This window comes from Leguminivora glycinivorella, chromosome Z, assembly GCF_023078275.1.
Source record: "Leguminivora glycinivorella isolate SPB_JAAS2020 chromosome Z, LegGlyc_1.1, whole genome shotgun sequence".
Lineage (NCBI taxonomy): Eukaryota > Metazoa > Arthropoda > Insecta > Lepidoptera > Tortricidae > Leguminivora > Leguminivora glycinivorella.
The window spans coordinates 47,863,398-47,890,274 of record NC_062998.1 but is presented as its reverse complement, the minus strand read 5'-3'; the positions used below and the strand labels follow the sequence as shown (position 1 = coordinate 47,890,274).

Here is a 26,877-nt window from a genome sequence, read left to right as displayed (position 1 = left end):
GATTTACACCGACTATGAAAAATGTAGAGAAATTTCTCGGAAACAAGGATTTGGCAAGGATGCACGTATAACGTACGTACGTGTACGTGAAATATAAAGATAAAAAAACATAAACATATCGTTATGAGATAAACATAGTGTAAATGATTTTTATAATCTTTAAAAAAAAAAGTTCGTATGTCACTGTTGTCAACTTGACTTTAGTTGCTGTTGTGGTTGCGCGTTGTGCTGTCCCTTGTGCTTGTATTCCTTAAAATAATTTGGAGAAGTATCTGAAGTATCTCTAGCTTAAATTTTTGAGAGTTTATTCTCTTCTAAGTAATTAGATTTGCAGACTGTTAAAGCGACGCTGTGCTGGTTTTGGCAGAGCTTTTAATCTAATACATACTTTAGTTGGACTCTAAACATGCTTGGTTATTCAAATGCCGGAATACCAGACAAGTCGTGGCAGCCTCCTGTCGCAGTGCTCGAAACATCGTAAGTCTCCCAAATCGTGAAATGTAAAATAATACTTTAACAGTGGGCTAATTATTAATAAATTGGTTGTTTCAGTATGGGTGCTGTTGTAGTAGAAATGTACTGGAAGCACACTCCACTAACCTGCCGGAACTTCATGGAGCTGGTCAGACGAGGTTATTACAATAACACAAAATTCCACCGCGTGATACGTGACTTCATGATCCAAGGTGGTGATCCCACAGGAACTGGAAAGGGAGGCCAGTCTATCTATGGCCCACAATTTGACGATGAAATAACCACTGACTTGAAACACACCGGTGCTGGTATATTATCTATGGCTAACGCAGGCCCTGATACTAATGGCTCCCAGTTTTTCATTACGTTGGCACCAACACAATGGCTAGATAACAAGCATACTATATTTGGCAGAGTTCAGAGTGGTATGTCTGTAGTGAAACGAATAGGTCTTGTTGAATGCGACAAGAATGATTCTCCTGTGGATGATGTGCGGATCGAGAGAGCTTATATACCTAAATAATTAGTAATAGGAGAATTTTCAAAGCGTAGAAGATTAATTATGAGAACAGTGTTCAATTACTTCACTTTATAAGATGTCAAGCGCGGATCCAGCTTCGTGCCCAGGGGGGGGTCACATGGTAAAGGCCCGGGGCCCCAGGGGGGGTCACATGGTCTATTTGTTTGGCCAACTTAGGCTCCAGGGGGGGTCATGACCCCCATGACCCCCCCCCCCCCCCCCCCCTGGATCCGCGCATGTAAGATGTACTATATCTATCAGTCTTTATACTGCCCTCCTAAGGCAATTGGCGGTATCCCAAATAAAATTTTAATGCAAACATATACCCTAAGCTTTCTAACTGACAGTTCTATTTTCAAATGTTTTTGATTTTGAGATACCGCTAATTGCCTTACCGGGGCAGTATAATCCTGTAAGCAATTGTGTTTTGTATCCTTTTATCTTTGAAATACTGGGTTTGTAACTAATTTATTATAATGTTTCATTTCATTGCTGTGGTAAGCCACAGCAGGTACACTAGAAGTGTTTGGGTTTGGTACATTGTGCTTAACTGTTCTGATAAAGCAGAGATATATATTCAACATGGATAATGCTTGTGCCTACATTTGGACTACCCACAGGACATAGACCCCCGGTGTGTGTGCGGTAGTTCAAACTAAAAATATGTGTAGGCAGGAGGATTGCATTAAGACCTTTTTAATATGAGTGATCCTTAAGTACAGTAAAGATTAATGAAATAAAATTACATTTTACATTTTTATTATATTTTTCTTTCCTCATTATTTTACTCCTTTTTTACAACAAAGCAGAAATAAGCTGTGAATGCTTCTTACAAGGCTTGAAACCTGGAGGAAAATTGTAAACAGATGCCAACCCAGTGGTGGATTTACATTGCTGGCAGCAAGACCCTGTTGTGACAACTGACTACCCTTTTGGCCGTAAATATTATCATTCTTTCAGTATTTTATTAGAAATCTGCTACTGAGTTTACCACATACACAGAAGTTCGCAAATAGCGGACATCTTTCTCTTTGAAAAATAAGCGTCATGTCAATGAATTTTAGATATTTGGTGAGATTTGATTGTGATTTAAATGGTGTTCCCGTCTGGACAGGCCTGTATAAGTGTAATATAACATTGTCTGTTATGTACTGCATAAACATGGAAAAATTATAGACTGAGGATATTAAGGCAGGATTATACTGGAAGAGACAGTTACGTATAACCAAAAAGAGAAGAAATTAAAAAGTGGCAGCATTGTAGTATCATCCCTTTCAAATCAATCAGTGTGAGGGTGCGCGCCCACGGGCGACAAAGTTGCTCGACGACTTACGTATTTGTATGAAAAGTTGCGTCGCTTCGTGAGCGCACTTTCATTCTAGTCATACATACTCTACTCGGTCTTTAATTAGTACTTTGGTTTTTTTTATGGGATAGGAGGCAAACGAGCAGCCAGGCCGCCTGATGGTAAGCGATCACTGCCGCCCATGGACACCTGAAACACCAGAGGTGTTGGAGGTGCGTTGCCGGCATTTAAGATGGGTGTACGCTCTTTTTCTTGAAGATTTGAAGGTCGTATCGGTTCGGAAATACCGCAGGCGACAATTGATTCCACAGTTTACTCTTATTAGTCATACATACTCTACTCGGTCTTTAATTAGTACTTTGGTACACTTTTTTGAAAATTATTTGAATTTTTGATGATCAACTATCAGTCACATTGTCGTCGTCATCGTGGAACAATGGTGCAATAATGACGTCACATTACACATATGCCCTTGGTCTAAATGTTTCTATAAGTACAATCTATAATGAACGGAATATGTTATGTTATGTGGGACATAAGAGCAAGCGAGCAGGAGCAATCTCCTCGACGCGATGTTAATCGTACACGAGAGCAACAGCAATACAACTTTTTATTTGAAATTGTACACCGTATCAACATTTTCAAAGAGACGTTTTCAGTCTGTGCACTTTCAAATTTCAAAACCGAAGACGCTACCATACGAAGGTCGCGGTCCGGTGCGGCCATCTCTAAATACTATAAATTGTGATCATGATCAAGACCACTATACTACTCTTTGGAATAAACTCTGCTCTTGAACTGAATTTAATTGCGTTCTTATAATTAGCCCATGGTCGCGACAAAAAAGTCGCTTCGAAAAGGCGCACCCTCTAAAATAATGCGTTTCAGCGTCACTCACCATATATAATTATTTAAGTAGAATTGCTTCAATTTCAGTTTGTAAGCAATTTCATATTCGCTAATATTTTTTTCAGTCTGAATGGGCTTTAACAAATTATCGTATTTTTCCCCCTGGTATTACCAACAAAAGCGTGAAATAGCTGGCAACAGTGATAACGCAAATAAAAAAAAAAATGAATATTGTAGTGTGAAAACTCGCCGTTTTTATTCATTTAAAATTTTTATCAAGTTGATATAATACATGGTTTTACTTTAATAGTTTTTTTGAAGATCCGACAGAGGAGAGCGACTAATGTTAAATCAGTGATAGTTTATTTGTTATATTATGTTTGTGAAGACCCCTCCAAGCTCCATTCTGACACGTTCTTGAGACGCCATGTTTGTCACGTTTTTGCTAGTTGTGAATTTATTTGCCCAAAAATTTCACATTTAGTAGTTTTTTGCAAGCTATAAGCAAGTGTCATAAATTTTATTCACAATGAGTAGCGTCTTCTCGAAGAACAAGGGGAAGCGGTCCCGAACATCATCTGGAGAATCTAACAATGTAAGTTGTCACCTTACCGATTCCCGCTCTCGCGACATAGTCGTTAAAATTTGTTCTTACCGATCGCGGCCTCACGCGTAGATGTGTATTTATATCTTAAAAGTGACGCTTTGCATAGCGATTGATCACAATTTGTTGGTGGTTCGATAAATTACTATAAAATATGTTACGAGTTTTTTGAGGCTAAAAAGTGGTTGATTTTCAAGTTTTTGTGAGTGCGACATTCTGGTCTTGCTAAAGTCCATGCTCCGATGGTCTTGCTATGCTCTATAAGGCTATAATTTTGTGAAGAGGGTGTTTTGTGCCATAAATGCAGTATGGATCAGGTTTGTACTGACTGCTTTTGGGATAGACCTACAGAAAAATTACAATCATTTTACATGTTTCTCCTACAGGTTGATTCAAGCTTACAAAAACTTAAAAGTATGAATTAATAAATTACTTACTGTAAAAATACCTAGAATATTATTTATGTAGGCCTAAGTAGTGCAGACTGATCTAGTTGACATCTGCTAGGCATTAAACATCTTATCCACATGACAACATCTCTTACCATTTAAGGTTGGTTGTTTGAGTCATCAGTAAACATATTTTGTTTTGGTTATACTTAGCTTTAGTGCCTAATAATTCTCTATTAATCTTGCCATGGTTTGAGGAAAAGATGTAAATATTTCATATCCACTAATATTGATGTGAGTTACCAAAATTGTCTTTTCATGAATAAAGTGGTGTGTGTGTATGTGCAATGCTATTATAAACTTAAGTGGGCTTATTTAATTCACCTTCCCAATAAGCTCTTTAAATTATGAGATATAATAAGATTCTTTGAAATAAACACCAGTGGTTTGAAAACTTATTAAATTGTGTAACATGCCTTGACTACTAGGCTTTTAATGTATCCAAGAGTCGAGGCTTGTCTGCCAGCTTTTTTAATATATAGAGATTCTTGAGGGGGTTGTTAAATATTATTGCCTGTCTCAATTGTTTACCACTAATTGTGAGTAGCAAGTAGCAAAAACATGAACTCGCAATTACACCCGTGACAATGAGTAAAAAGGCCCCTTATGGCAACCACTTACCTGTATGGCACACTTACCCAAATTAACTTTAATATTAATATCCAGAGAGGAAAAGGTAGGCAAAAGATGATTTTGCACGAGTCCTTTGCTTGCATCTTAACTTTTCCAGTTATGCCCAACTTTGAAATGAATCAAAATGAAGTAGAGGACATCTCATCGAGATATTTATGATTTGATATATGTGAGTGTGCACGGGATAACGTCCCACTTTGTCAATTGCTATAAGCCGTTTTGTCAGTTTATTCATATAAAGATACAAGTAAATCTCGCCTTAATGGTAACCGACAAAGTGGGTCATTTTACTAAACACACACACATATTAGGTGCCTAAGTTTAAAAAAAGGGCAAAGCTATAACATCTCCTTAGTAACTGCCTTAAGATCTTAAATAAACCAATACTTATTACGGTGCTGTTACATGGGCAGTGCAATCTACATACCATTGCTGTGTTTGTTCAATACATACCAACTAACTATGGAGCAAATGCGGCAATGGTATGTAAATTGCTTCGAATTGTGTGGCCCGTGTAAGAGCACCGTTAGTTGACCATATGGATAAAGGCAGAAATAGTATTCATGTATGCTTGCTGCATTGTAAGGAGCAATCCTTATAAATTACAACATCTGAAAGTCTATAGGATTCAACTGGCCATGTCAGCCATGTGTTACCAATTGAATAGTTGTTTCAGCAATTAAATATGTAATAACATATTAAAAACTACATACATATTTGCAGTAATCAGCACAAGTAATTTTAGCTAACATATTCAGTTATATGTTAGTGTGTTTAGTAAAACGTCCCACTTAGTCGGTTACCATAAAAGCGAGATTTGTTTGTATATCTATATGAATAAACTGACAAAGCAACTTCATAGGAATCAACAAAGTGGGATGTTTTCCCGTGCACACTCACATATTTCATTTTGTGTTCTGGTGTTAGAATATTTTTTGTTCTGGTCTTTGCAAGTTCTGCTGCTGACTGCACATTTTCAACTAATAAGAATTTTACTTGTACCATGTTTTAATATATCAAAGCTATTGCCATGCGAATGTGCTTCAAATCCTCATTGTCCATACATAACAACATTAAACATAATTTGTTTTCATGAAACGTGAATCATTCAATTCTTGCAAATATGGTGTTAGAGAGGTCTTAAAATGTTTTGAAATAAGGAGTACAATTGTTGTAGCTTAACTTCAAACTTGGGTGAATCCATTCTGCTTCAAGATTATATAGAAAATATATTATGATCTGAAAGATAATCAATCATAGAGCAGAACAGAATGGATTTACCCAAGTTTGAAGGTAAGTGACACAATCATGGATCCCTAAGGCCTAGCAATACTAGCAACATTATTCATCAAACACATTATAAATGAATCCGTCTATCTAAAGAAAATCTTGATTCTAGGACACATTTGTAACTAAATATTTATCTTTGTACTATATTGTACTTATACACAAGAGTTGGCGCCGACTGTCTAAGAAAATATTGACAGAGTACAATCTCATTCCAACTCATTGAATAGACCTGTGCAAGGCTTAGTATGTAACATAAGTCTGTGATTTCTTCCCAAGTCCTTAAATTTCAAACACTAACACTTGGTATATCTTTGCAGTCGTTCGTAAAGAATGTGACGTCACGGGTATCGGGTTTGCTGCCAGCGACTATAACAAAATGGTTCAGCAGCCCTCGCTCGAGCGCCAACGGTTCGGCAGGCGGTGCGGACGCGACGGACTCGTCGACGGAGGACGAGGGCACGGAGAGCCCCGTGCAGCCACCGAACAAGAGGATGCGGCGAGAAGAACGCTCATTCGAGAGTGCTGACGTGAGTTACTTATCTACCCTATTTTTCTAGTAAACTCGGTAAGAAGCAGAAATAAATTAAATCAATATAAGCAGAAATAAATTTACTTGTAAGGTACAGTGGGACAAATCTTGACTGGGGGGCATTTATAATAATAATAAGCCCGTAGGGCAGATTGTGGCGAGCCGTTGGGGAGTGACGACCCCACGGACCCGAGTGTTCCCGAGTCGGTCAGGGTCTCCGCCTCTGGCGTGGAACCCTCAAGGGGACCCGCAGGACTCTCAGCTCTGGCTTGCCTTCATTGGCCGTCCAGCAGGGGTGGAAGTGTTAAAGGACATAACGCCGCGAGTAACTTCGGAGAAAGCGCAGCACCACCTCTCGACACCCCTGAGCCACTCACGCCGGTGTTGCGCTTGGCCGTCTCTACGATGGCGAATCAGGTTGATTCCGTCCAACTGTGTTTTTTGAAAAAAAAAATTAAATCCAAATAAAAAGAAATGCCGTTTGATACCTTAGGGTAAGGTGCTTTGCGCACACCAGCATCCCCTCCCCCCCACCTGACGCAACCCCCCCCCCTTTTACCCTAAAATATGTCCCAAAATTTAGTTTTTTTTTTTTTTTTAATTTTTGGGGAAAGTATACATTTTAGAAGAAAGTTGTCAATGAAAGAAATAATGTTCATAAAATTTATAAAATTACCAATAAGAAAAGGTCATATAATATTTTTTGATATCATGCACTATTTTTATTTTATCTTCTATATATATATATATATAAACAGCAAAGTCCTGAGTGACTGACTGACTTAAATCAAGGCACAGCCCAAACCGCTGGTGCTAGAGAATCCAAATTTGGCACATGGGTTACTTATAAGGTCTACAAACCCGCTAAGGAAGGATTTTTCATAATTCATCCTCTAAGGGGGTGAAATGGGCTTGAAACTTCGTATATAAAGACTATAAAGGTAATATTAAAATGGAAAGAAACTAATTACAGCGTTTTTGGATTTATATCCTTTAAGAGAGTTCAATTAAAAAAAAAAAAATTTTTTTAAGAGAGTTCAATTGAGGCTAGCTGAAGTTTTTATGGGGAATAAGTTTTATTTCAAGCTACAGGCTTGAAACTTGATTAAAAGGTACTCCAGAAGGGCAAAAGCTAGTAGCTTGATAAACTTTGACAAAATTCAGAAATTAAACCACTACTTTATTTATTTATTTATTTAAGCTTTATTATTCTACAGAAAGACTAAATCAAAAAAGAAAAAAAAATCTTTCTGTAGAACCACTACTTAACATACTACTATTTCATTAAGTACGAGTTATAACGAACTTCAACAAGCTAATTCACAAATATGGTAAGTGCTACAAAAAAATGCAACCTTTTTTGTTTAAAATTTAATAACAATTAATTCTTTCATAGACTTTTTTTTCCTAACTCTAATACTAAAATGAAGAAAAACCGTAATCCGGGACCTATTTCGTGCTAAAAGGGGGTGTTGCGCCAGGGGGACGGTAGGGGACGCTACGCTAGTGTGCGAAAAGCACCTTACCCTAAGGTACCATACTACATTAAATTTTAGCTGGATTTTTTTTTCCCCATACATTCGAACACAGTTTGACTGAATCAGGTGCCCATCTACCGAGTGGCGAGTCACCACCTGCCTCGATAACTTGTGCCAACAATGTTATGGCAGGTGTCCGATTTCTTTGCAATAGCCCAGTATTTTTCCACCCAAACTTAAACCATAGACCAGTAATCAGTATTCTATCCATATTATTTACAATAGTTTCCAATGCCTGTTGAAACCTATTCACGGGTATCTATTCATGTTCCTGTGAATGGTTTCCAGCAGGCGTTCTACATGACATCAAATATCACCAAACGGCCTCTATGTGTTGCATCTATTGGGTTGGTAAGAAAGTAATGAGCGAATCATAACCAATATTGTAATTTTTATTTAATTTATTATTTTAATCATTTATCAAATATATAACGGCCTTCGTTATCTACTACTTGTCTCCATCGTTCTGGTAAAGAATGAATAGCATCGGCGAAGAAGTTCTTAGGTTTAGATTCAAAAAACTCAGCTATGTACTGTCATAGATAGGCTTGATCATCGAACTTTTTTTCATTCAAGTCATTGCTTAGCGATCTGAACAATGCGTAATCCGTAGGTGCCAAGTCTGGAGAGCACGGTGGATGAGGTATCACTTTCCAACCTAGCTCCAATAGCTTTAGCCGAGTCACTTTTGCAACGTGTGGGCGATCATTGTCGTGTAAGAAAAAAACTTTAGCATGCTGTGGACGATTCGGACAGATTTTTTGGTTTAAATTTTCAAGCTGATTACAGTATACTGATGCGGTAACAGTCATTCCACTTGGTAGGAGTTCCCAGTGAATAATACCATGAATATCCCACCAAACGGACAGCATAACTTTTTTCGGGTAAGGCTCTGTTTTTGGTGCCTCTATTCCTTTTTCGTTTGGAGCTAGCCACTGACGTTTGCGTGTGTGATTTATATATAAGACCCATTTTTCATCTCCAGTGATAAGATGGTCCAACCAGTTGAATGTGCGGTGAAAAGACAGAAGTTGTATGCAGATATCGGCACGGCGGTTTAGTTGATCTCTATCAAGTTCGTGCGGTATCCAAACACTGTATTTGTAGTTTTTTCCCAACTCGTGTAAATGTGTTTCTATGGTGACATGAGAGCAGCCTAACTCGGTAGCAAGAGTACGACTCGTTAGCCTCGGATCTCCTTCAATTAAGGTTTTTAATTTGGCTACATCAATCTTCACCGGTCGACCAGACTTAGGTTGATCTGATAATGAAAAGTCGCCACTACGAAACCGCTGGAACCATCGTTTCGCCGTGGCCTCAGACACAACTTCAGGAGCAACACGCTGACATATATTACGCACTGCTTCGGCGGCTGAATGGCGAGACTGAAATTCATATAGTAAGCAATGCCTTACATGCACTTTTAATTCGTCCATTTTCTTCCTTATATTAGCTCGGCGACAGCTAGTGAATGACTGACGAGAAACTGTGCGACTCGCCCTTTATATACTTTCGACCATAGAAGATTCTAGAACTCTCTCAAAAATTTTATGTGGAATTCAATCGATCGCTCATTACTTTCTTACCAACCCAATATATCCCCACGCACGCCTTATAAATGACCGGGCTCGAAAGACCCGATAGTTTTGAAAACGGAGAAACAAATAATAATAATAAAGACGTTTATTCAAAAGTTTGAACACATGTAAATTATAAAAGTACACAGGCATGCTTACAAACTAATTGAAAAGGTAAGTCGGTAAGTGGCTCAGCTAATGTCTGTACCAGAGGGCCTCGAGGCGCAGCGGCCACAAGGACTGCCAGCGACGGACGCTGTTATTCTGCCACCACCAGATTTATAGTTAGCTAACTAATAACTAACAGTAAAAACATTAACGCCATTTAACTGATCTATTGTAAAATTTGTAACTGATCTACTTTTTCCATTATTACACTATGATATAACCGGTGGACACTCTATTTAATAATGCAAACATTGTAAAACATGGAAAAATGGACCAGCTACATTTGCCCCCAGTCCAGATTTGCCCCGACCGTAAGTAAAAGATCTGGGATTTTATTTCAGAGGAGCATACCATTAGTAGAGGAGATATAGCCTTGGGGGTCATAATAATTCCCACAGAACCGGAGTTTGGTTTTTTTAGTTCTTTGTGTGTGTCTTTTTGACATACTAAAAATATAGTAAAATATATTTATGCAAAATGCGTTTTTTCGACCGCCAAAAGTTGTATGAAAAATTACTATGGAAAAAAAAATCCTAAAATTTAAAAATCGTCTCTGGTATCAACTTATGGGGAATTAGGCGGCAAATTTTTTTATAGCGTTGATGTTTAGCAAAAATATAAATATTTTTCACTATTTTGGTAAAATAAAAAATGATAAAAATCATAAATTTGATGAAAGGAAGTAATTAAAACATAAATTTCAGCAATGTAATTTTTTTCATATGTCCCACACCATATGTGGTAAATACGGGTACGATCCGCCTGGTGATTAACAGTTACGGTAGCCTATGACGCCTGCCAATCTAGAGCCTCCACATGCGCGTTGCTGGCCCTTTAGGGTACCTTTCCACTAGAGATGCGCAACGTGATAGTGTTTGATATCCACCAATCATGTTCACTGTTCACAAAGCGTAGCGCTAGTAGGAACGGGTTCGACTAAGCTGATTGTGGATATCAGAAGCATCCATAACACATCTCTGGTGGAAAGGCACCCTTAACAGTCCTCAGCTAGCTCGCAGGATAACGCGCGTCCGCGGGAGAAAAATCCTCCTATTGGGTAACCGTATTTACCATGAACTTGTATTTTGGTGGGGTTCAATATAAGTATATAAATTGTCGCATCCCATAAAAAAACTGTCGATAAAGCATTATATCGAACACGATAGAAAACCAAAACCTAATAATCATCGGTTTTTAGGGTTCCGTACCTCAAAGAGGAAAAACGGAACCCTTATAGGATCACTCGCGTGTCTGTCTGTCCCTCTGTCACAGCCGATTTCTCCGAAACTACTGGACCGATTTACTTGAAATTTGGCACACATATGTAAACCTGTGGCCCAAAGACGGACATGTAATTTAATTAAATGAAATTTAATCACAGGGGTCACTTTTGGGGGGTAAAATTGAAAATTAAAAATCAAAGTTATTAAAACTATATTGTGTTACATATCAAATGAAAGAGCATTTTATCAGCATCTGAAATATATTTTTTTATATTTTTTGTTTTGGTAATTTAGAAGTAATTTAAGAAAATAAGCAAAAAATGACCATTCCCCCCCCCTTATCTCCGAAACTACTTAGCGTAAAATTTTCAAAAAAATACACGAGATAGCCCTCTCCCTGTAGATTACAGGAAAACCTATTAGAAATCTACAGTCAAGCGTAAGTCGGACTTAAGAGAAAAAAACTCAGATTACGAATTTCACTCACTGCCGCTGCAAGTAGGTACTAAACGTCTTAAAATTGTGTAAGCGCGTTGGACAGGTATAAAAAAAATTCATTTCTGTCTTTTTCTTTTTAGAACTTGTTCAAATTTTTTTTCATTTGTACAAAATGACTTAAGTTCCTACTAAAAAGGAGGCGCTTAAGACCGTTTATAAAGTGACTGAGCAAAATTTTATTCAAATCGGTCCAAAAAAAGGTGTCTGTTGACGAAAACATAGAATTTGTGCCACCGAAAGCCCAAATCTGAAGTCCATTTTGCTCTATCTCTTATCGTTTCCGAGATATATACGTAAAGTCTTGAAAGTGCGAAACGTTAACTTTGCCATCATAGTCGTTCAGGCGCTCATGAGTTCTTTGTATGGAAAAGTCGAAAACCGACTCGCACTTGACCAATGTTCATAGAACGTTGTGGTTTTTTTTATTAGCAAAAATGACTTAAGCGCCTTCAGAAGTGCAGGTGCTTAAGACCGTTTGTAAGTTAAAGTTAGCTGTGATGGCTCAACGAAGAAAGAAGATTTCAATATCCTACTTATACATATTTCATTAATTTAACTATACAGTTTTTATTACTCAAGCCAAGCGTTACGTTAGCTATTGCTATTGAAAGGAAAACTTGTGTATAAAGCTTGAAACAAATTATGGGACGCGTCTGACGGACGCGGCTGACGACCGCGACTGATAAGCCGATGGCTTGCGTGGGCGACGGTCGCGCGACGGCGATGCGACGCATAAGAAATCAAACCTTATCGATATGGAAGTAGACGATGCGATGAGACGTGACGGCGACGGTCGCGCGACCGTCGCCCACGCAAGACACGGCGTAAGTGTGCACAGTCTTAAAACATTCAGCGCCTCAGATTGCGGCAGGACACCATCCGATTCATCCGAACGCTCAAGGCCACGTCCACGGTTTATGTATAGTTTGCACAATTCAGTGTCATAAATTCATTATCTAGATCGCGGCAGTGGACGGCGTTTGTCGCGTTTTTAGGTGATTATCTGATTATCGATGGATTATCGCATCGATCTAATAAACTACCGCGCAGCAGCGCGAACTGAATTAAACTTATGTTGGTTGCAATAAGACGTAGATTTGTTTAAAAATATGCACACCTGTAGGCCTAGCACATGATGGCCGCGGGAGTATGTCGCCGCGAGATAGACTACCCGTCCTTATGTCATTAATACAGTTAGAAGAAGACGTGGCATCTATCTCGCGGCGACATACTCCCGCGGCCATCATGTGCTAGGCCTACTGCCACCTGCGGTAATAAAATTTTATGGCTTGCGCGATGATCACATTTATTAATGTCATAACCGCCAATTGCTTGCATTTGAAATTGAACTTTAATTACTAAGAAATAACGTTGTTTTTGTAAAAAAATGAAAGTAGTTTTTACTACATTGCGAAGTTTTCGTTTGTCAACTAGACGCACACATTTGCAACTAAGCGATCGGACACTTTTGAGTGTCGAATTTGTAGGTGACAGTGTATCTAGCCTCGTGGCGCCGAATGTACTTTCTAAAGTACATAATGGTTTCAATGGAATTTTAACTCTCATGTAAGCAAATAAAATATAATTTCTTTTGTTTCTAAAATTTTTCGAATAACTGAAATTGAATTCAATCTCAAGTACAATAAGAATCAAAATTCCTTAGCAAAAATTTTGTATGGTGGGCGCCACGAGGCTAGGGAAGTTTAAATCGATGTTATCGCATCGATCTACTGAGGGGGGCGGTGCCTACAGCAGTTGTAGTTGTATGCATACCTAGCTCACGCACACAGACGCGTCCACTGGCGCCGCGCCGGTGTCCGCGTGCGCTCTCTGCAATGTCTCTGCAAATTCTATGCACAGCGCAGAATATGCAGAAACCGCATGGTGGTCTGTGGCAGAAACTCAATAGACATTTTTAGGGGTAGGGTACGTGAAGTAACATGGTAAATTAAAAATTATCATTAGTAGAGCAGGCTCCAAGGGGATGTTCGTTTGCAAAAATAGCGCACCTCATTCTGACTTCAGATATATATTTTATAGATCCCGGACACCATATAAACACATGTTGCCAACCAGTTTTGTGGTCCCCTTTCCCGCACCCTGGCAATCAAAAATCGCATACAAAGAAAAAACAAATTTTCATCAAACCATGCCGTGTGGGGTATCGAATGAAAGTGCTTACTGAGTAGTTCACGAATATATGGCATACTATAATATTTCTTACACTTCCTCTAAGAATTTTTATGAAAGTTTACTAAAATGCTCGATTTTCGAGTTAACTTTAAACCACTATTGCTTGAGAAGTTATGAATATATTTTAATTATTATTATTTTAAATAACTAACAATAGTCTATTGTTTGCGAACCAATAGTTCTTATAGTGAAAAATTTGCATGGAGGAGCGGGGGAACAATCAAAAATGGCGAGTTTCGATGTTTCCGAAAAGAAAAAGTTGAAAGATGAAAAGTTGTTATAATATCACTTCGGAAATATGCATTATGTCGGCGGAGCTATTTGCAGTCTCTGAGGCTATATCGTATGCAGTTACGTTAAAATGCAAAAAAATCTCATCTTTACAGATAGTAGCTAGTTGCAGCATGTAGCTCGCTGCATCTCTGGAAACAGAGGTACAGCGATAGCTTACTCCGTGCTGAATAAATTATATTCATTTCCTAGTGATATTAGGTCTTTGAGACTGCAATGGATCCCTGCACATGTTGGATTGAGAGGGAATGAGGAAGTTGACACTTTAGCAAAGGATGCCTGCAATATTGGCGCAGAAATTTATATTACTCCTGACTTTTCAGAAATCTTACATAAATATAATAAGAAAGTACGGGGAATATGGAAAGAACATTTTGACGAGCGTAGCAAAGAAAAAGGTGTATGGTACAGGACTATGCAAAGTGAGCCACCTCATATCCCTTGGTTTACAAATGCTAGGTTAAGTAGAACATTAATTAAGATAGGTTTAAGACTTCGTTCCGGACACATTCCTCCTAAAAATGATGAAGAAAGTGCCATCCCCAAACTGCGAAGCTTGCAATGTTGTAGAAGATGTACAGCATGTATTAGCGGAATGTGTGCGGAACGAAAATATCAGACAACAGTTGATTGTGTCACTAAATATAAATAAATTAGATATAGGCGCATTTCAAAGTATCTTAGCTATACCGATCTCAGAAGAGGCAAAGGAGATATATTTGTTTATATATAAATATTTAATTCAGTATACTGTAAGGCCGTAGATGACTGTATTTAGTTTAAGTTACGATGGGACTGGCATAATCTGAAGATTAGAAGTCCCGAAATAAATAAATGAAAAAAAAAAAGTTATCAAGCCGATAAATTTCGTTTGTCCCTTTCCGACGTATTGGTGTGATAGAAAGGGACAAACGAACTTTATCGGCTGGATACTTTAGTGTACGTTTATGAATAAGGGTGTTAAAATTTATAGCTACGAAATTTTACATAAAACACCTACTTTAAAATAAAATAAAAAATGTTGAATTTGGTTAACATTTTAAGACCTCACGCAAGCTGTGCTAATTAGTTCGCGAATTCGTCGAGAGGTGGCGCTAAACACAATTATGCTCATTAGAGAACCTATACTTCTAGCCTAGCCCAGTCTTTAGAATTATGTGAGTAACGTAAAAGTTCTGTAGGTACGGAACCCTCGGTGGGCGAGTCCGACTCGCACTTGGCCGGTTTTTCTAGTCATAAATCTGCGCATCCACACACCCTGGACCCGTATATGTTCGCACACTGCGGCTTCTTCTTCTTCAACCTAGCGTTTTCCCGGCCTAGCGCCAGGGTCCGCTTTCCTACTCAGTCTTCTCCACTTTGTCCGGTCTTCAGCATACTTAGACGTGAGATTGTTCTCTTGTATGTCCGCTCCCACGACTACCAGCTAGCGCTTCTTTGGGCTGCCGGGGCCGCGTGACTTAGAGCCTTGGACAGCGAGATTAAGGCATCTGTTTTCGATGTAGGCTTAGGAGGATTTTTCTCCCGCGGACGCGCGTTAACCTGCGAGCTAGCTGAGGACTGTTAAGGGTGCCTTTCCACCAGAGATGTGTTATGGATGCTTCTGATATCCACAATCAGCTTAGTCGAACCCGTTCCTACTAGCGCTACGCTTTGTGAACAGTGAACATGATTGGTGGATATCAAACACTATCACGTTGCGCATCTCTAGTGGAAAGGTACCCTAAAGGGCCAGCAACGCGCATGTGGAGGCTCTAGATTGGCAGGCGTCATAGGCTACCGTAACTGTTAATCACCAGGCGGATCGTACCCGTATTTACCATGGTGTGGGACATATGAAAAAAATTACATTGCTGAAATTTATGTTTTAATTACTTCCTTTCATCAAATTTATGATTTTTATCATTTTTTATTTTACCAAAATAGTGAAAAATATTTATATTTTTGCTAAACATCAACGCTATAAAAAAATTTGCCGCCTAATTCCCCATAAGTTGATACCAGAGACGATTTTTAAATTTTAGGATTTTTTTTCCATAGTAATTTTTCATACAACTTTTGGCGGTCGAAAAAACGCATTTTGCATAAATATATTTTACTATATTTTTAGTATGTCAAAAAGACACACACAAAGAACTAAAAAAACCAAACTTCGGTTCTGTGGGAATTATTATGACCCCCCCCATACAAATTCTCATTCCACTCCTTTTCTACATTGTCCTATAATAGTAAAAATATCTGTGATGATGTTTACTCTAAACAATGCGAACATAGTAATAAAGGTATCCACGAAGTAATATTGTTGGGCTTCTTGTTGCTAAGTTTATAAAGTGTTCATAACGCCTTTAGTGGTGAATTTTTAAATGTGTTTTAGGGGCTTCTTTGCCAAGTTCAACGCGTACATAACGCCTTTATTGTTAATTCTTGAGTGAGTTTTTTGGGCTTCTCTGACGCCTTTGAGAATTCTTGTTAGTGGGTTGTTCTTGGTAGCTGTAATTATTATATCAAATTGTAAGCTTATCAAATATAAAATGACGATTGAAGGGATTGTTAGAAGTTAATTGTGTATCTTGAATATAACTCTTTTTGACAGTATTCTTGCACAGCAAGGTAAGCTTGCATCTTCTCTTCGGTTTCTGATTTTATTGAAGGTTTAGATGGTGTAGTGTAATATTGCACAATATTTTTCTAATTCTCGCAATGTTTTCTAAAAATGTGAAACTTGAAAATAATTGCAAATGGTTGTGCATTTCATTTCATTTATAAATTTAATTCACAAGCAATATAAATCGCATTTGAAATTATTACAACTTGTATCTGGAATATCCGTGTATATTTTATTATTGAGTTCTTGCAAACCAAACAATAAAAAGTAGTACTCAAAAATATGAAATGTTGTCAACTACTAAGACAATTTAAGCTTCAAGAAAGTCACTGCTGCAAGAAATAGGGTTATATAAATAGCGTCAATAAATAAGTCGCTTAACTTCAAACCTGGGTAAATTCATTCTGCTTTAAGGTTGAATATATAAAAAATATAATATAAATAAATAAGTAAATAAATATTGGGGGACATCTTACACAGATCAACCTAGCCCCAAACTAAGCAAAGCTTGTACTATGGGTGCTAGGCGACGATATACATGCTTATATAGATAAATACATACTTATATACATAGAAAACATCCATGACTCAGGAACAAATATCTGTGTTCATCACACAAATAAATGCCCTTACCGGGATTCGAACCCGGGACTTAGCAGGCAGGGTCACTATCACTACCAACTACGCCAGACCGGTCGCCGCATATGATCTGAAAGATAATCAACCTTATAGCAGAATGGATTTACCCAGTTTTGAAGTTAAGCAGCACAATGCAGTCAACAATGCCCAATGAAATCGATATTCTATTTCACTATCTGTTCCAGGCGAGTTGCGTCACAAACAACATTGAGACAATAGAGTCGTCCACCCAATACACAGTTCAATCGCCGCCCGGCCGGACAACCTTCCGGCGGGAGACCAACTTCGTGTCGACACCCATCAGGATGGATGACACCACTGCCACGGTAGACCGGACCACGGTAGACCGGACCACAGTAGACCGGACTACGGTAGACCGGACCACGGACCGGACCGACAAGGACTCGACGGTCACCTTCACTCAGAACACGACGGCGGCCTCTATAGGCCTCAGTGCTTCCAGAAAGAGGAAATCCCTGTTCAGGGATAAGACGCAGGAGTTGAGCGACGCTACTCAAAAGGCTTACGGTGAGACCTGTTGCAATGATATACGATTTCCTATTTCATCCAAAGCTCTTATTTGCTTCGACCCATTGTATGTTACATCTTAATGTCTGTAGTTAACTAACTCAGCTTTCAAACAAAAAAAAAATCGAAATCGGTTCATCCGTTCGGGAGGTACGATGCCACAGACTGACACACACACAGACAGACAGACGAACAGACAGATAGACAGACAGACAAACACGTCAAACTTATAACACTCCGTCGTTTTTGCGTCAGGGGTTAAAAACCACAAAATTAAATTTTGAAAAAACCCCCAACCAGGACATAGTGGACACTCCCGACTAACGCAGCTTTCAAACAAAAAAACGAAATCTAAATCGGTTCATCCGTTTGGGAGCTACGATGCCATAGACAGACACACACAGACAGACAGACAAACAGGCAGACAGACAGACAGACAAACAAGCAGACAGACAGACACGTCAAACTTATAACACCCCGTCGTTTTTGCGTCGCGGGTTAAAAATAGATTTTTAATATTTTAACTTTAAATACTACATTAGCCAGGTCCACACAGAGCAAGGCACGTCGCGAGGCGATTCCCTAGCGCAACAAATGTGCTATGTAAACGTGCCTCAGCTTAGGCGGTGCGCGCGTATTGTTCGGCCGAGCAACCTGCCTCGACCGAGGCACGTCTCCATTGTACGTTTAAAGCGCGAGCACTGTTGCCTTGTGACTCGCCTCGCTCTGTTTGGATCCAGCTATTTACTCACGTCAAATCGGTGCGTCTTTCCTACATGTCGCTAAAATAAGTCCTGTTTGCAGCGAAAACATCCAGCAACACACTCCGGGACCCGCGGCAGCCGACCTTCAAGCCCACGCTCCTCGGCTCGCCATTCTACGCCGGCAAGACCACGTACGGCGGCGCCGCGTCCTCCTACATCAACCAGCCGAATATATCGCAGAGACAGAACACCACAGTCAAAGAGGCGCCCAGCACTAGTGATAATAACATGAGTACGTCCGCGAGGCGGATCCTGGAGCTCCTAGAGTCGTACTCCTCACCTCTGATGGACGCCAAGAGGATACCGCACTACACCAGGCCGACGAGGCAAGAAGTGTTGAAGCGGCACTCGGAAAGCTCCTCACTTAGTTTGTTGTCGCCGTACAACAAAACAAATTGTAAGTTTAAAAAATCATTGAGATACTATAAGCTTGTATTATTCAGCAAAAGAAATCTATTTTGTCTATAGCGTGACGTATGTAACTTCTGCTGCTGACTGTATGTAAGCTAAAAAAAAACCTTCAAATATCAGTACTACATAATGGTCGAAATGGAATAAAAGCTACGTTATTAAATGTCATCACATATTTTTTTGAATTGCCATTTATTACTATTTTATAAGTTTTTAATAGTTTCTAAGAAAATACATAGTTAGGTTTAAAGATATATATTTCTCATAAGAATACAGAACATATTCACATGAGAACTTATACTACTAAAACATCAAAATAATCGGTAACAGTTTAATGTTCCATTTCTTAATGCAAATATTTTTTCTTGCCTGCTCTTCACTTGTGCTTCTTATTCATTCTCTGTGATCAATACCAATTTATTATTGACTCGCGCCGCGCTAACACGCAACCACCACATGCCAAAGCAATTAATCAGTAGCATAAGTTTAAAATATATATCGTCACTACTTTTAAAAAAACTTATATCTTCGTCTGTCAATGAAAAGAAAATTGTAGTAAGTATGTATGGAATGCATATAGACTTACTGCGTTTTAACTTTGAGGAACAGCGTGAGATACGAGATTTTTTAAAAGTAGTGACGATATCTCTTATAACGCTGCACTTAGAAATCGATAAACAGTGTCAGTATTACTTTATGAATTGTTCAAAACCAATTACCTACTTTGAGAGCTTAACTTTATGATGCTAAGGGTCTGTTGCACCAAACTTTCTGTCATTGTTAAAGCGTCGGGTTGTTATTGTGATCGTTAAGTTTTGTATCGGAAGTTTCATAGTTTACTGTTTGATTTTTGCAGCCGATTAGTAGTTTAATAGTATTGATGATAATGTTATCTCGCAGCCTACAAAACGCAAGAGCTGCACGTGCCAAGCATAGCGTCGATCCTGCGGCTGAAGCAGCGGTCGCGCCTCAACGACTCCACCAACGCGGCGCGCCAGCTCGTCGCCTCGCACAGTAGCTCTTCGCCAGACTACTTGCCCTACCCGAGTACTTCCAAAAACGTTAGGTAACAAATGTTAAACTTAACTCATATCTGATATTATGTGGTGTTATTATACTAATAATCCTTACACAGATTTATTCGAGTGTAAACAATATCAATACTCATATATTGTATCTCCCTATTTTTAGATGTCCTTCCTAACCTAAACTGTTCTTTTTTATTAATTATTGTGAATATGTATTTACTACTTTATTTGTTTACAGAGACCTGTCAGAGGTTGATGGTAACAGTAAGTTCACTACTAAAGTGAAGACGAAGCGGACCAGGATTCATGGAAATGAAGCTAACGCCTTAGAAACCGAAACTATCACTCCCGTGGAATTGCCAAAAGCAGTTTTACAAATTGATCCTAACAATTTACCAAATTTCAGCATCCCGGTATCCTCTAAACCGAGCTCGTTAGGTAAACATACTCTAACGACGCCATTCGCCATTAGTACGTCCACACCTAAAACCACCGCTGCCGATAAAAGTAAGTCGGCAACAACTACTAGCAACAGTATTTACAATTTTGCTAATCCAGTGAGAATAACTAGTGAAACTCCCAAGCCGACCTCAACGCCTCCCAAATTCACATTCGGTAGCCCAGAAAGAAGTATAGACAAACCTCTCGTTAGCGAAAAGACTTCTGAGCCTTCAATAATTTTAGGTGCGCCAAAAGAGAGCGAAAAGAAAACTGAGAAGGCGGCGGCCGACTGGAACTGCCCAGACTGCTGGGTGAAGAATAAATCGGACGCGGCCGCCTGCGTGTGCTGCGGGCACAAGCACCAAGCCGCGGCCGCGCCCGCCGCGCCCGCCAAGTGCTCCCTCTGCAAACTCGCCAACAGCCAACCAGACTCCGACAAGTGCGTCAACTGTGCGAAAGTCCAGGTCAACAACATCGCCAAGCCTCTCAAGGCGGACACCGCCGCCAAGTGGTCCTGCAAGGACTGCTGGGCCAGCAACGACGACGCTTCCGCCAAGTGCGCCTGCTGCGGCGCGGCCAACCCCAAGAAACAGGCCACGCAAACCGTGCCCGTTGTGGAGAAATCCGGGGGCATGTGTTCCAAATGTTTCTCTACCAAAAATAGCGACGGAACTTGCAGAAAATGTGCAGAAAGCAAACCTGACAATTCATTCAAGATTGTGCTAAAATCGCAGGCCAACAAGTGGGAGTGTGAACACTGCTTGGTTAGGAACGACAGTGATAAAACCAAATGTGTCTGCTGCGAGGCGGAGCGGGCCGGAGCTCCCAAGCAGCCGGAGAAGAAGCAATTCAACTTCGGAACCGTAAACACTACTTTCAAATTTGGCATTGATCCAAAAGTTCAGGAAGCTAACTTGGCTAAGATCTCGGAAAAACCTGTAGAAACAGATAAAGTAGAAGAATCAGAAACCAATAATAACGTGCTAGCGAAAGCGCCACCAACGTTCTCTTTTGGTATTCCGGCCAAGAAATCCGAGGATCAGCCTGACACTCCAAAGGCGGAAAAGACAGCCGAGACTCCTAAAGCCACCTTCACCTTTGGCATTCCTAAACAGAATTCATTACCGCCAACCAGCACGCCCGCGCCTATGTTCGGGTTCTCCAATAAACAGACTGAAGCTTCTAAGGAACCTGAAAAGAAAGATAAACCTGAAGAAACGCAGAAACCTGTCGTTAATGATAAACCCGAGGAAGCGAAACAGGCAAATGAGCCAGCTAAGCCACCCGTTATGATGTTTGGAGCTGCCCCATTGGCAGACAAGTCTACGGCGAATCAGCTACTCAGTACAGCGTTTACTGTAAAGAAGGACGCCCCGAGCGCATCACTCAGTTTGGCTACCACGAGTACGCCTGCTCCTATCCTGACTTTTTCGGCTCCGACGACCAGACTAGGCGAGAAGACCGGTCTCTTTGGCGTCGCTGCTACCTCCGCGCCCGCGACCACCATATCTTTCGCACCAACGACCACAGCCACGGCCACCTCCGCTTTATCTATGTTCCAGAAGACTGACGAAAAATCTTTAAATACAATTTTCCAAAAGAGTGAACCGTCGACGACGGCCCCGACCTCTTTGTTCCCAAAGAGCGACTCGTCCGCGGCGTCCGTCGCCGCGTCGGCCGCGACAGCCGCGACTGCGCCCGCGCCCGCGCCCGCCGCAGCGCCCATGTTCAGCTTTGGTAGCTCTCAAGCGCAATCGGCTGAGAAACCTAGCTTTAACTTCACATTTGGTAGTAGTAATAAATCTGACGTGTTCAAACCGCCAACTTTTGCGGCGAAGGACAGCACCAAATTTTCACTCGGAGGCTCTTCGACGGAAAATCCTTTAGCGCCCAATCCTTTGGCCGGAGGCAACGGGCTCTCGGCAACTAACAATTTGGCCAGCAATGCATTAGGGGGCAACGGTTTATCGGTTAATCCTCTAGCAGTGGGCTTGTCGCCCGGAAACGGGCTATCTGCGCCTGCCCCCAGCATTTTCGGGTCGGCAATCCCGAAGGAAAACTCGTGGACTCCGCCAAATAATAGCGCGGCGAATCCGTTCAATGCGAACGCGACCACGAATAGCGCGCCTAAACCTTTTTCGTTCGGATCGTCGACGCCGTTCAGCGGGACGCCAGCGCCGGCATTTGGCACGAACAACACGCAGACATCGACGCCGGCGTTCGGAAGCAACCTGGCAACGTCGCCGCCAGCGTTCGGGGCGGCCGCTCAGCCGGCGGCGGCGCCAGCCTTCGGCGCGTCTCAAACCGCAGCGACGCCCGCTTTTGGATCTAATGTCCAGTCTACGCCTAATATCTTTGGAATGCCTAGTCAGAACAGCCAGCCGTCCATATTCTCTACGCCGAACCAGAATTCGACGGGGATGTTCGGGTCGCCGTCGCAGCCCGCTCAGCCGCCCTCGCTCGGCATGTTCGGGCGGCCGAACGTGGGCGCCACGCCAACGTTCGGAACACCGAACCCCTCCATACCCACCTTCGAGGCGCCGTCGGTGCCCGCCCCGGCGCCTTCCTTCAACTTCGGCACGCCACAATCTTCCTCTTTCATGTTTGGACAACAGGTACGGTTCCTGTTCAGATTTTTTCATTAATATGTCCCTTATTACATTTTTAACTTTGTAGAAAGAAATAAAGATGTTTTTCTAGAATCCGACACTACAATATTTACTACAATACCGTATGACATGGACGGCTGTAGGTGAGGGGTTAACTCTAATGTCGTTTGCAGCCGCAGCAGCAGGCCCAGCAGCCGCAGACGGGCGTGTACAACTTCGGCGCCGCGGGCGGACAGACGCAGGTGCAGTTCAGCATGGGCAGCGCGCCCGCCGGCGTGCGCCGCGTGCGTCGCGGCGTGCGGCGCAGCTCGCAGCGATGAGCACCGCAAGACCCCGGCTGATCGACTCACCGGTAGTGTTTGGCAACACCTCGAGTCATCACACTCGACTCAGTTAGGACAAGTCGTGAACTTGACATTTTGGCGGAATATCTTCAACTTACTTATAATTATGGTTTACATTCAATGTGACTTTTTTATGTTTTTTTGTTCTAAACTTGTATAATTAACAAGACTATTAGGACTCGAATTCTTTTGAATCATACTCAAAAAGACTGAAAAATGACTCTACTCCCACGCTAATAAAAATATTTGAGTCTTTGAAGTGTCTTAAAATTGTGTCGATTTCAACAAAGGCTCAAAATACTCGAGTTCTTACCAACTCTAACGACCGGTGCCGGCACTGCTCGGCTTCGTTGTTAAAATTACAATTAAACCAAATGGGAAAAATTTAACTTCAAAATTGTAATAATATTTTGTATAACTTTGCATTTTGAAATTAATTATTCCTGTTCGGATTTGTACTATATTTCTTGTCGGAATTATGATGTCATTGATGTCAGTCCCCGATTTGACCAAACTGGATGAGCCAGTAGCCGGCGACTGACGTCATTCACTTTGCCGATATTTAGTTTAATTATATGTTAGGTATTTTATTTAGACGATTGTTTTCTTTAGTAACAAAACTGCACAAAAGACGATGTTGGTTTCGAGCTTTTGAGCGGTTTGCCCGTATTGTTTTAGATATGCTATTGATCTTCGTTTGCTTTAGCTACTTTGTTCAATAATTATATTGTTTTTTTACTGAAATGTTTTCGCCGGACGTGTAAACTTGTTTATTAATTGACGTGTACATGTCATGTGATACGTGTATTACTGTAACAGAATGCTTATGCGATTACTTGCGATGTGTGAAGTTTGTCATGTCTAAAGATTTTAAAGGCCTGGTTTAATATTACTCAATCTATCATTGTACAGTTTGATAAGTGTTCGCGAAGAAAAAACGTCAGGCGGTCTAGCACAACTTGCGATCTAGCCCGCTAGTCCATACTTGAAGTGACGTTTGATGAATGGACTCGCGTTGTGCTAAGCCGCCAGAGGTCCTTATATGATTAGGTGCCATAGTAATGTTAAATGTTCCTCAATAAATTTCTTTACTGAATAAATAAAATAATAACGGGATAGATAGATTTGACAAACTTTATGCTTGTGTGGATGATTTGAGTTGAGTACTAATTGTAATTTCAAAATACTGGATTTTTATTGAAACTAGAATACGATCAAACGTGTAGCTTCGGTATGTAAAAGCAAGTTTTGTATCAAAAAGTATGAATTAAAAAAAATCAAATATAGGGAATATGTAAATTGCAATGCCTTCTAGTACAACCGGTTGTATAAGGTTTAAGCCGCTTCGATTACATACTGTCGATACGGTGAGACATAGTTTGCACATAGAAAATATATTGTAATAAATAGCTGCCAGTACGTGGTTGACGTATCAACCGATATTGTATTTAGTGCGGCCATCTTGCCTCGCATCTGTATTCAAAATGGCGTCTTTAGCAGCGTTGTCAGGGCTATAGAACAGGGTCTCCCAATCTTTTACGTCGAGCCTTGCCTGGTAGCAGCAATACTTCTATGTATATCCCTTAATTTTATTGTTAAAATAACAGGATAAATTATGGCCAATATTCTTTTTTAAAAGACATGAGCCTTAACTGATTTGATAAACTTATTACTTATCTATTACAAAAACCCTAAAAAAATTAGAGCCTCTCGAAGTACATGGTAGTAAGAAGACAAATCGTTTTTAACAATGAAATTAACATAAATCCACTATATCTGTTTTCGGGCGCAACCCACCTCGCAGGTTGGGAATCCTGCTAAAGAAGCATTGTATATTTATCGAATAGTCGACGACAGCCTAAGATCGAAGGTATCCTAAATTTCTATGTCAATAAATGTCTTAATATACATATTATTAAATTACTTTGGCTGTCACCAACCACCGAGGTTGACTCGCAAATTTTTATAATGAACGAATTTAAGCATCAAAATTAAGTGTAGGTAATCGAATCACCAAACCCTTAACTCCTTTGCAAAATTGGACATAGGTGTGTAGAAACAAGCACTTGCACTTATCTGGTAGACATACTAATGTATACTAATCTAAAACTCCGCATACTTTCACGTAAAATAGGCAATAGTTGTCGGTTTATGGAGAATGCTCAGTAAAACTAACGCCACATTGTTGTCGCCTGATAGAAGTTTCTTGACCTAGGTTTATCCTAAACACTGACAAGGCGTCAACATAACTTTTCATTAGCTGACCTGTTTTATTCACTAGAGTGAGTAATCTGATTATTTGTTTTGCGTAGTCCTGTTGTTTTTTGTGGACTGACTTCCGCGTTCCGCGATATAACTTAGTTATAAAATAAGGATATCAAACTAACCACTAGCCTTTGTAAATTTTATGAACGGTAACTACGTTGTCCAGTGCAATTTTTTTTACTCGTCCATAGTGTTTAGTTTTTATAGAACAAAAGTAGGTAATTCATTGTCTAATTGACCTATACTTGTGTAGCGAAATAAGAAAGGAATATTTTTCTAGAAACTTACAACGGAATTCCGCTAGTTATCATATTTCTATATGTGATCAGTTTTATTTAAGGCTGCGTCATCTTCAAACGATTCGTCTTCGGTTGTGATGTGAGGTATGCATGTTAGCCCAACTTCATTGACGCCAAGCGGTTATGAAGCTTATTGTACGATTCTAGTGATTAAGTATTTTTTATTAAATGCGTTAATTTATTGTTTTACGTCAATGACTGAAATTTAGATGTAGGATATTGCCAGTGCCACTTTTAAAAGTGATTCTTCCTAGTAGAAACATCTACAAAAAGCGACAGAAGACGAATCAACTGAAGTTGCCAGTTCGAAGAACATTAGAATAGGCATGTTGCCAAATTTTTTTGACAGGTATTTAGAATTTATTATAAAACCAGGGTGTCCACTTTCTGGAAAGTCAGGGAAAGTCAGGGAAAAGTCAGGAAAGCTCATAGTGGTCATGGAAAGTCAGGGAAAGTCAGGGAAATGATTTGGAGGTCAGGGAAAAATTTGGCACCAAGAAAAAAAAATGAAAAAGTATTGAAAAATAATAATATTTCCTGAGTTGGCCACATCCATGACAGCAAAGATGGATTCCCGGTAGTGATTTTAAGTGTGATACTATACAGCACGACCACGGATGATTTTATTAATTCTGATGCGGTACAAATTCACGAAAAAAAATGTACTTTTTTGTACTGACGTTTAAAAAAAATGTACCCTTATGATTTTGGAGTTTCGACATAGGGCCCGTGGTCGTGCTAGGTAGGTACTCCCTGGCACGACCACACTATATTTAATGAGATTTTAAATTTCTGTTGCAGT

General features: G+C 40.1%; 2 protein-coding genes across 3 annotated transcripts; both read left to right on the top strand.

Annotated features, from left to right (window-relative positions):
* The first annotated feature begins 205 nt into the window (after nucleotides 1-205).
* LOC125241131 (peptidyl-prolyl cis-trans isomerase-like 1) lies at nucleotides 206-1,195 on the top strand. The gene is made up of 2 exons (XM_048149462.1): nucleotides 206-477; nucleotides 553-1,195. The coding sequence occupies exons 1-2, from the start codon at nucleotides 407-409 to the stop codon at nucleotides 995-997; spliced, it is 516 nt and encodes a 171-aa protein (XP_048005419.1). The 5' UTR covers nucleotides 206-406; the 3' UTR covers nucleotides 998-1,195.
* Nucleotides 1,196-3,394: 2,199 nt separating this feature from the next.
* Nucleotides 3,395-26,559, top strand: LOC125241163 (nuclear pore complex protein Nup153). 2 transcript variants are annotated; one of them, XM_048149509.1, is made up of 8 exons: nucleotides 3,395-3,744; nucleotides 6,443-6,652; nucleotides 17,572-17,914; nucleotides 18,719-19,075; nucleotides 19,990-20,155; nucleotides 20,356-20,624; nucleotides 20,802-23,173; nucleotides 23,341-26,559. In XM_048149509.1, the coding sequence occupies exons 1-8, from the start codon at nucleotides 3,679-3,681 to the stop codon at nucleotides 23,485-23,487; spliced, it is 3,930 nt and encodes a 1,309-aa protein (XP_048005466.1). In that variant the 5' UTR covers nucleotides 3,395-3,678; the 3' UTR covers nucleotides 23,488-26,559. The 2 variants fall into 2 exon arrangements, with proteins under 2 accessions (XP_048005466.1, XP_048005464.1); XM_048149507.1 differs by having other exon boundaries at nucleotides 20,356-23,173.
* The last annotated feature ends 318 nt before the right edge of the window (nucleotides 26,560-26,877 follow it).

Bases quoted from the DNA above. Each gene is read 5' to 3' on its own strand.
- LOC125241131 (XM_048149462.1), top strand. From the start codon at position 407: ATGCTTGGTTATTCAAATGCCGGAATACCAGACAAGTCGTGGCAGCCT. The intron at 478-552 runs GTAAGTCTCCCA...TGGTTGTTTCAG, and splicing joins GTCGCAGTGCTCGAAACATC to TATGGGTGCTGTTGTAGTAG.
- LOC125241163 (XM_048149507.1), top strand. From the start codon at position 3,679: ATGAGTAGCGTCTTCTCGAAGAACAAGGGGAAGCGGTCCCGAACATCA. The intron at 6,653-17,571 runs GTGAGTTACTTA...TATCTGTTCCAG, and splicing joins GCTCATTCGAGAGTGCTGAC to GCGAGTTGCGTCACAAACAA. The intron at 17,915-18,718 runs GTGAGACCTGTT...TCCTGTTTGCAG, and splicing joins CGCTACTCAAAAGGCTTACG to CGAAAACATCCAGCAACACA.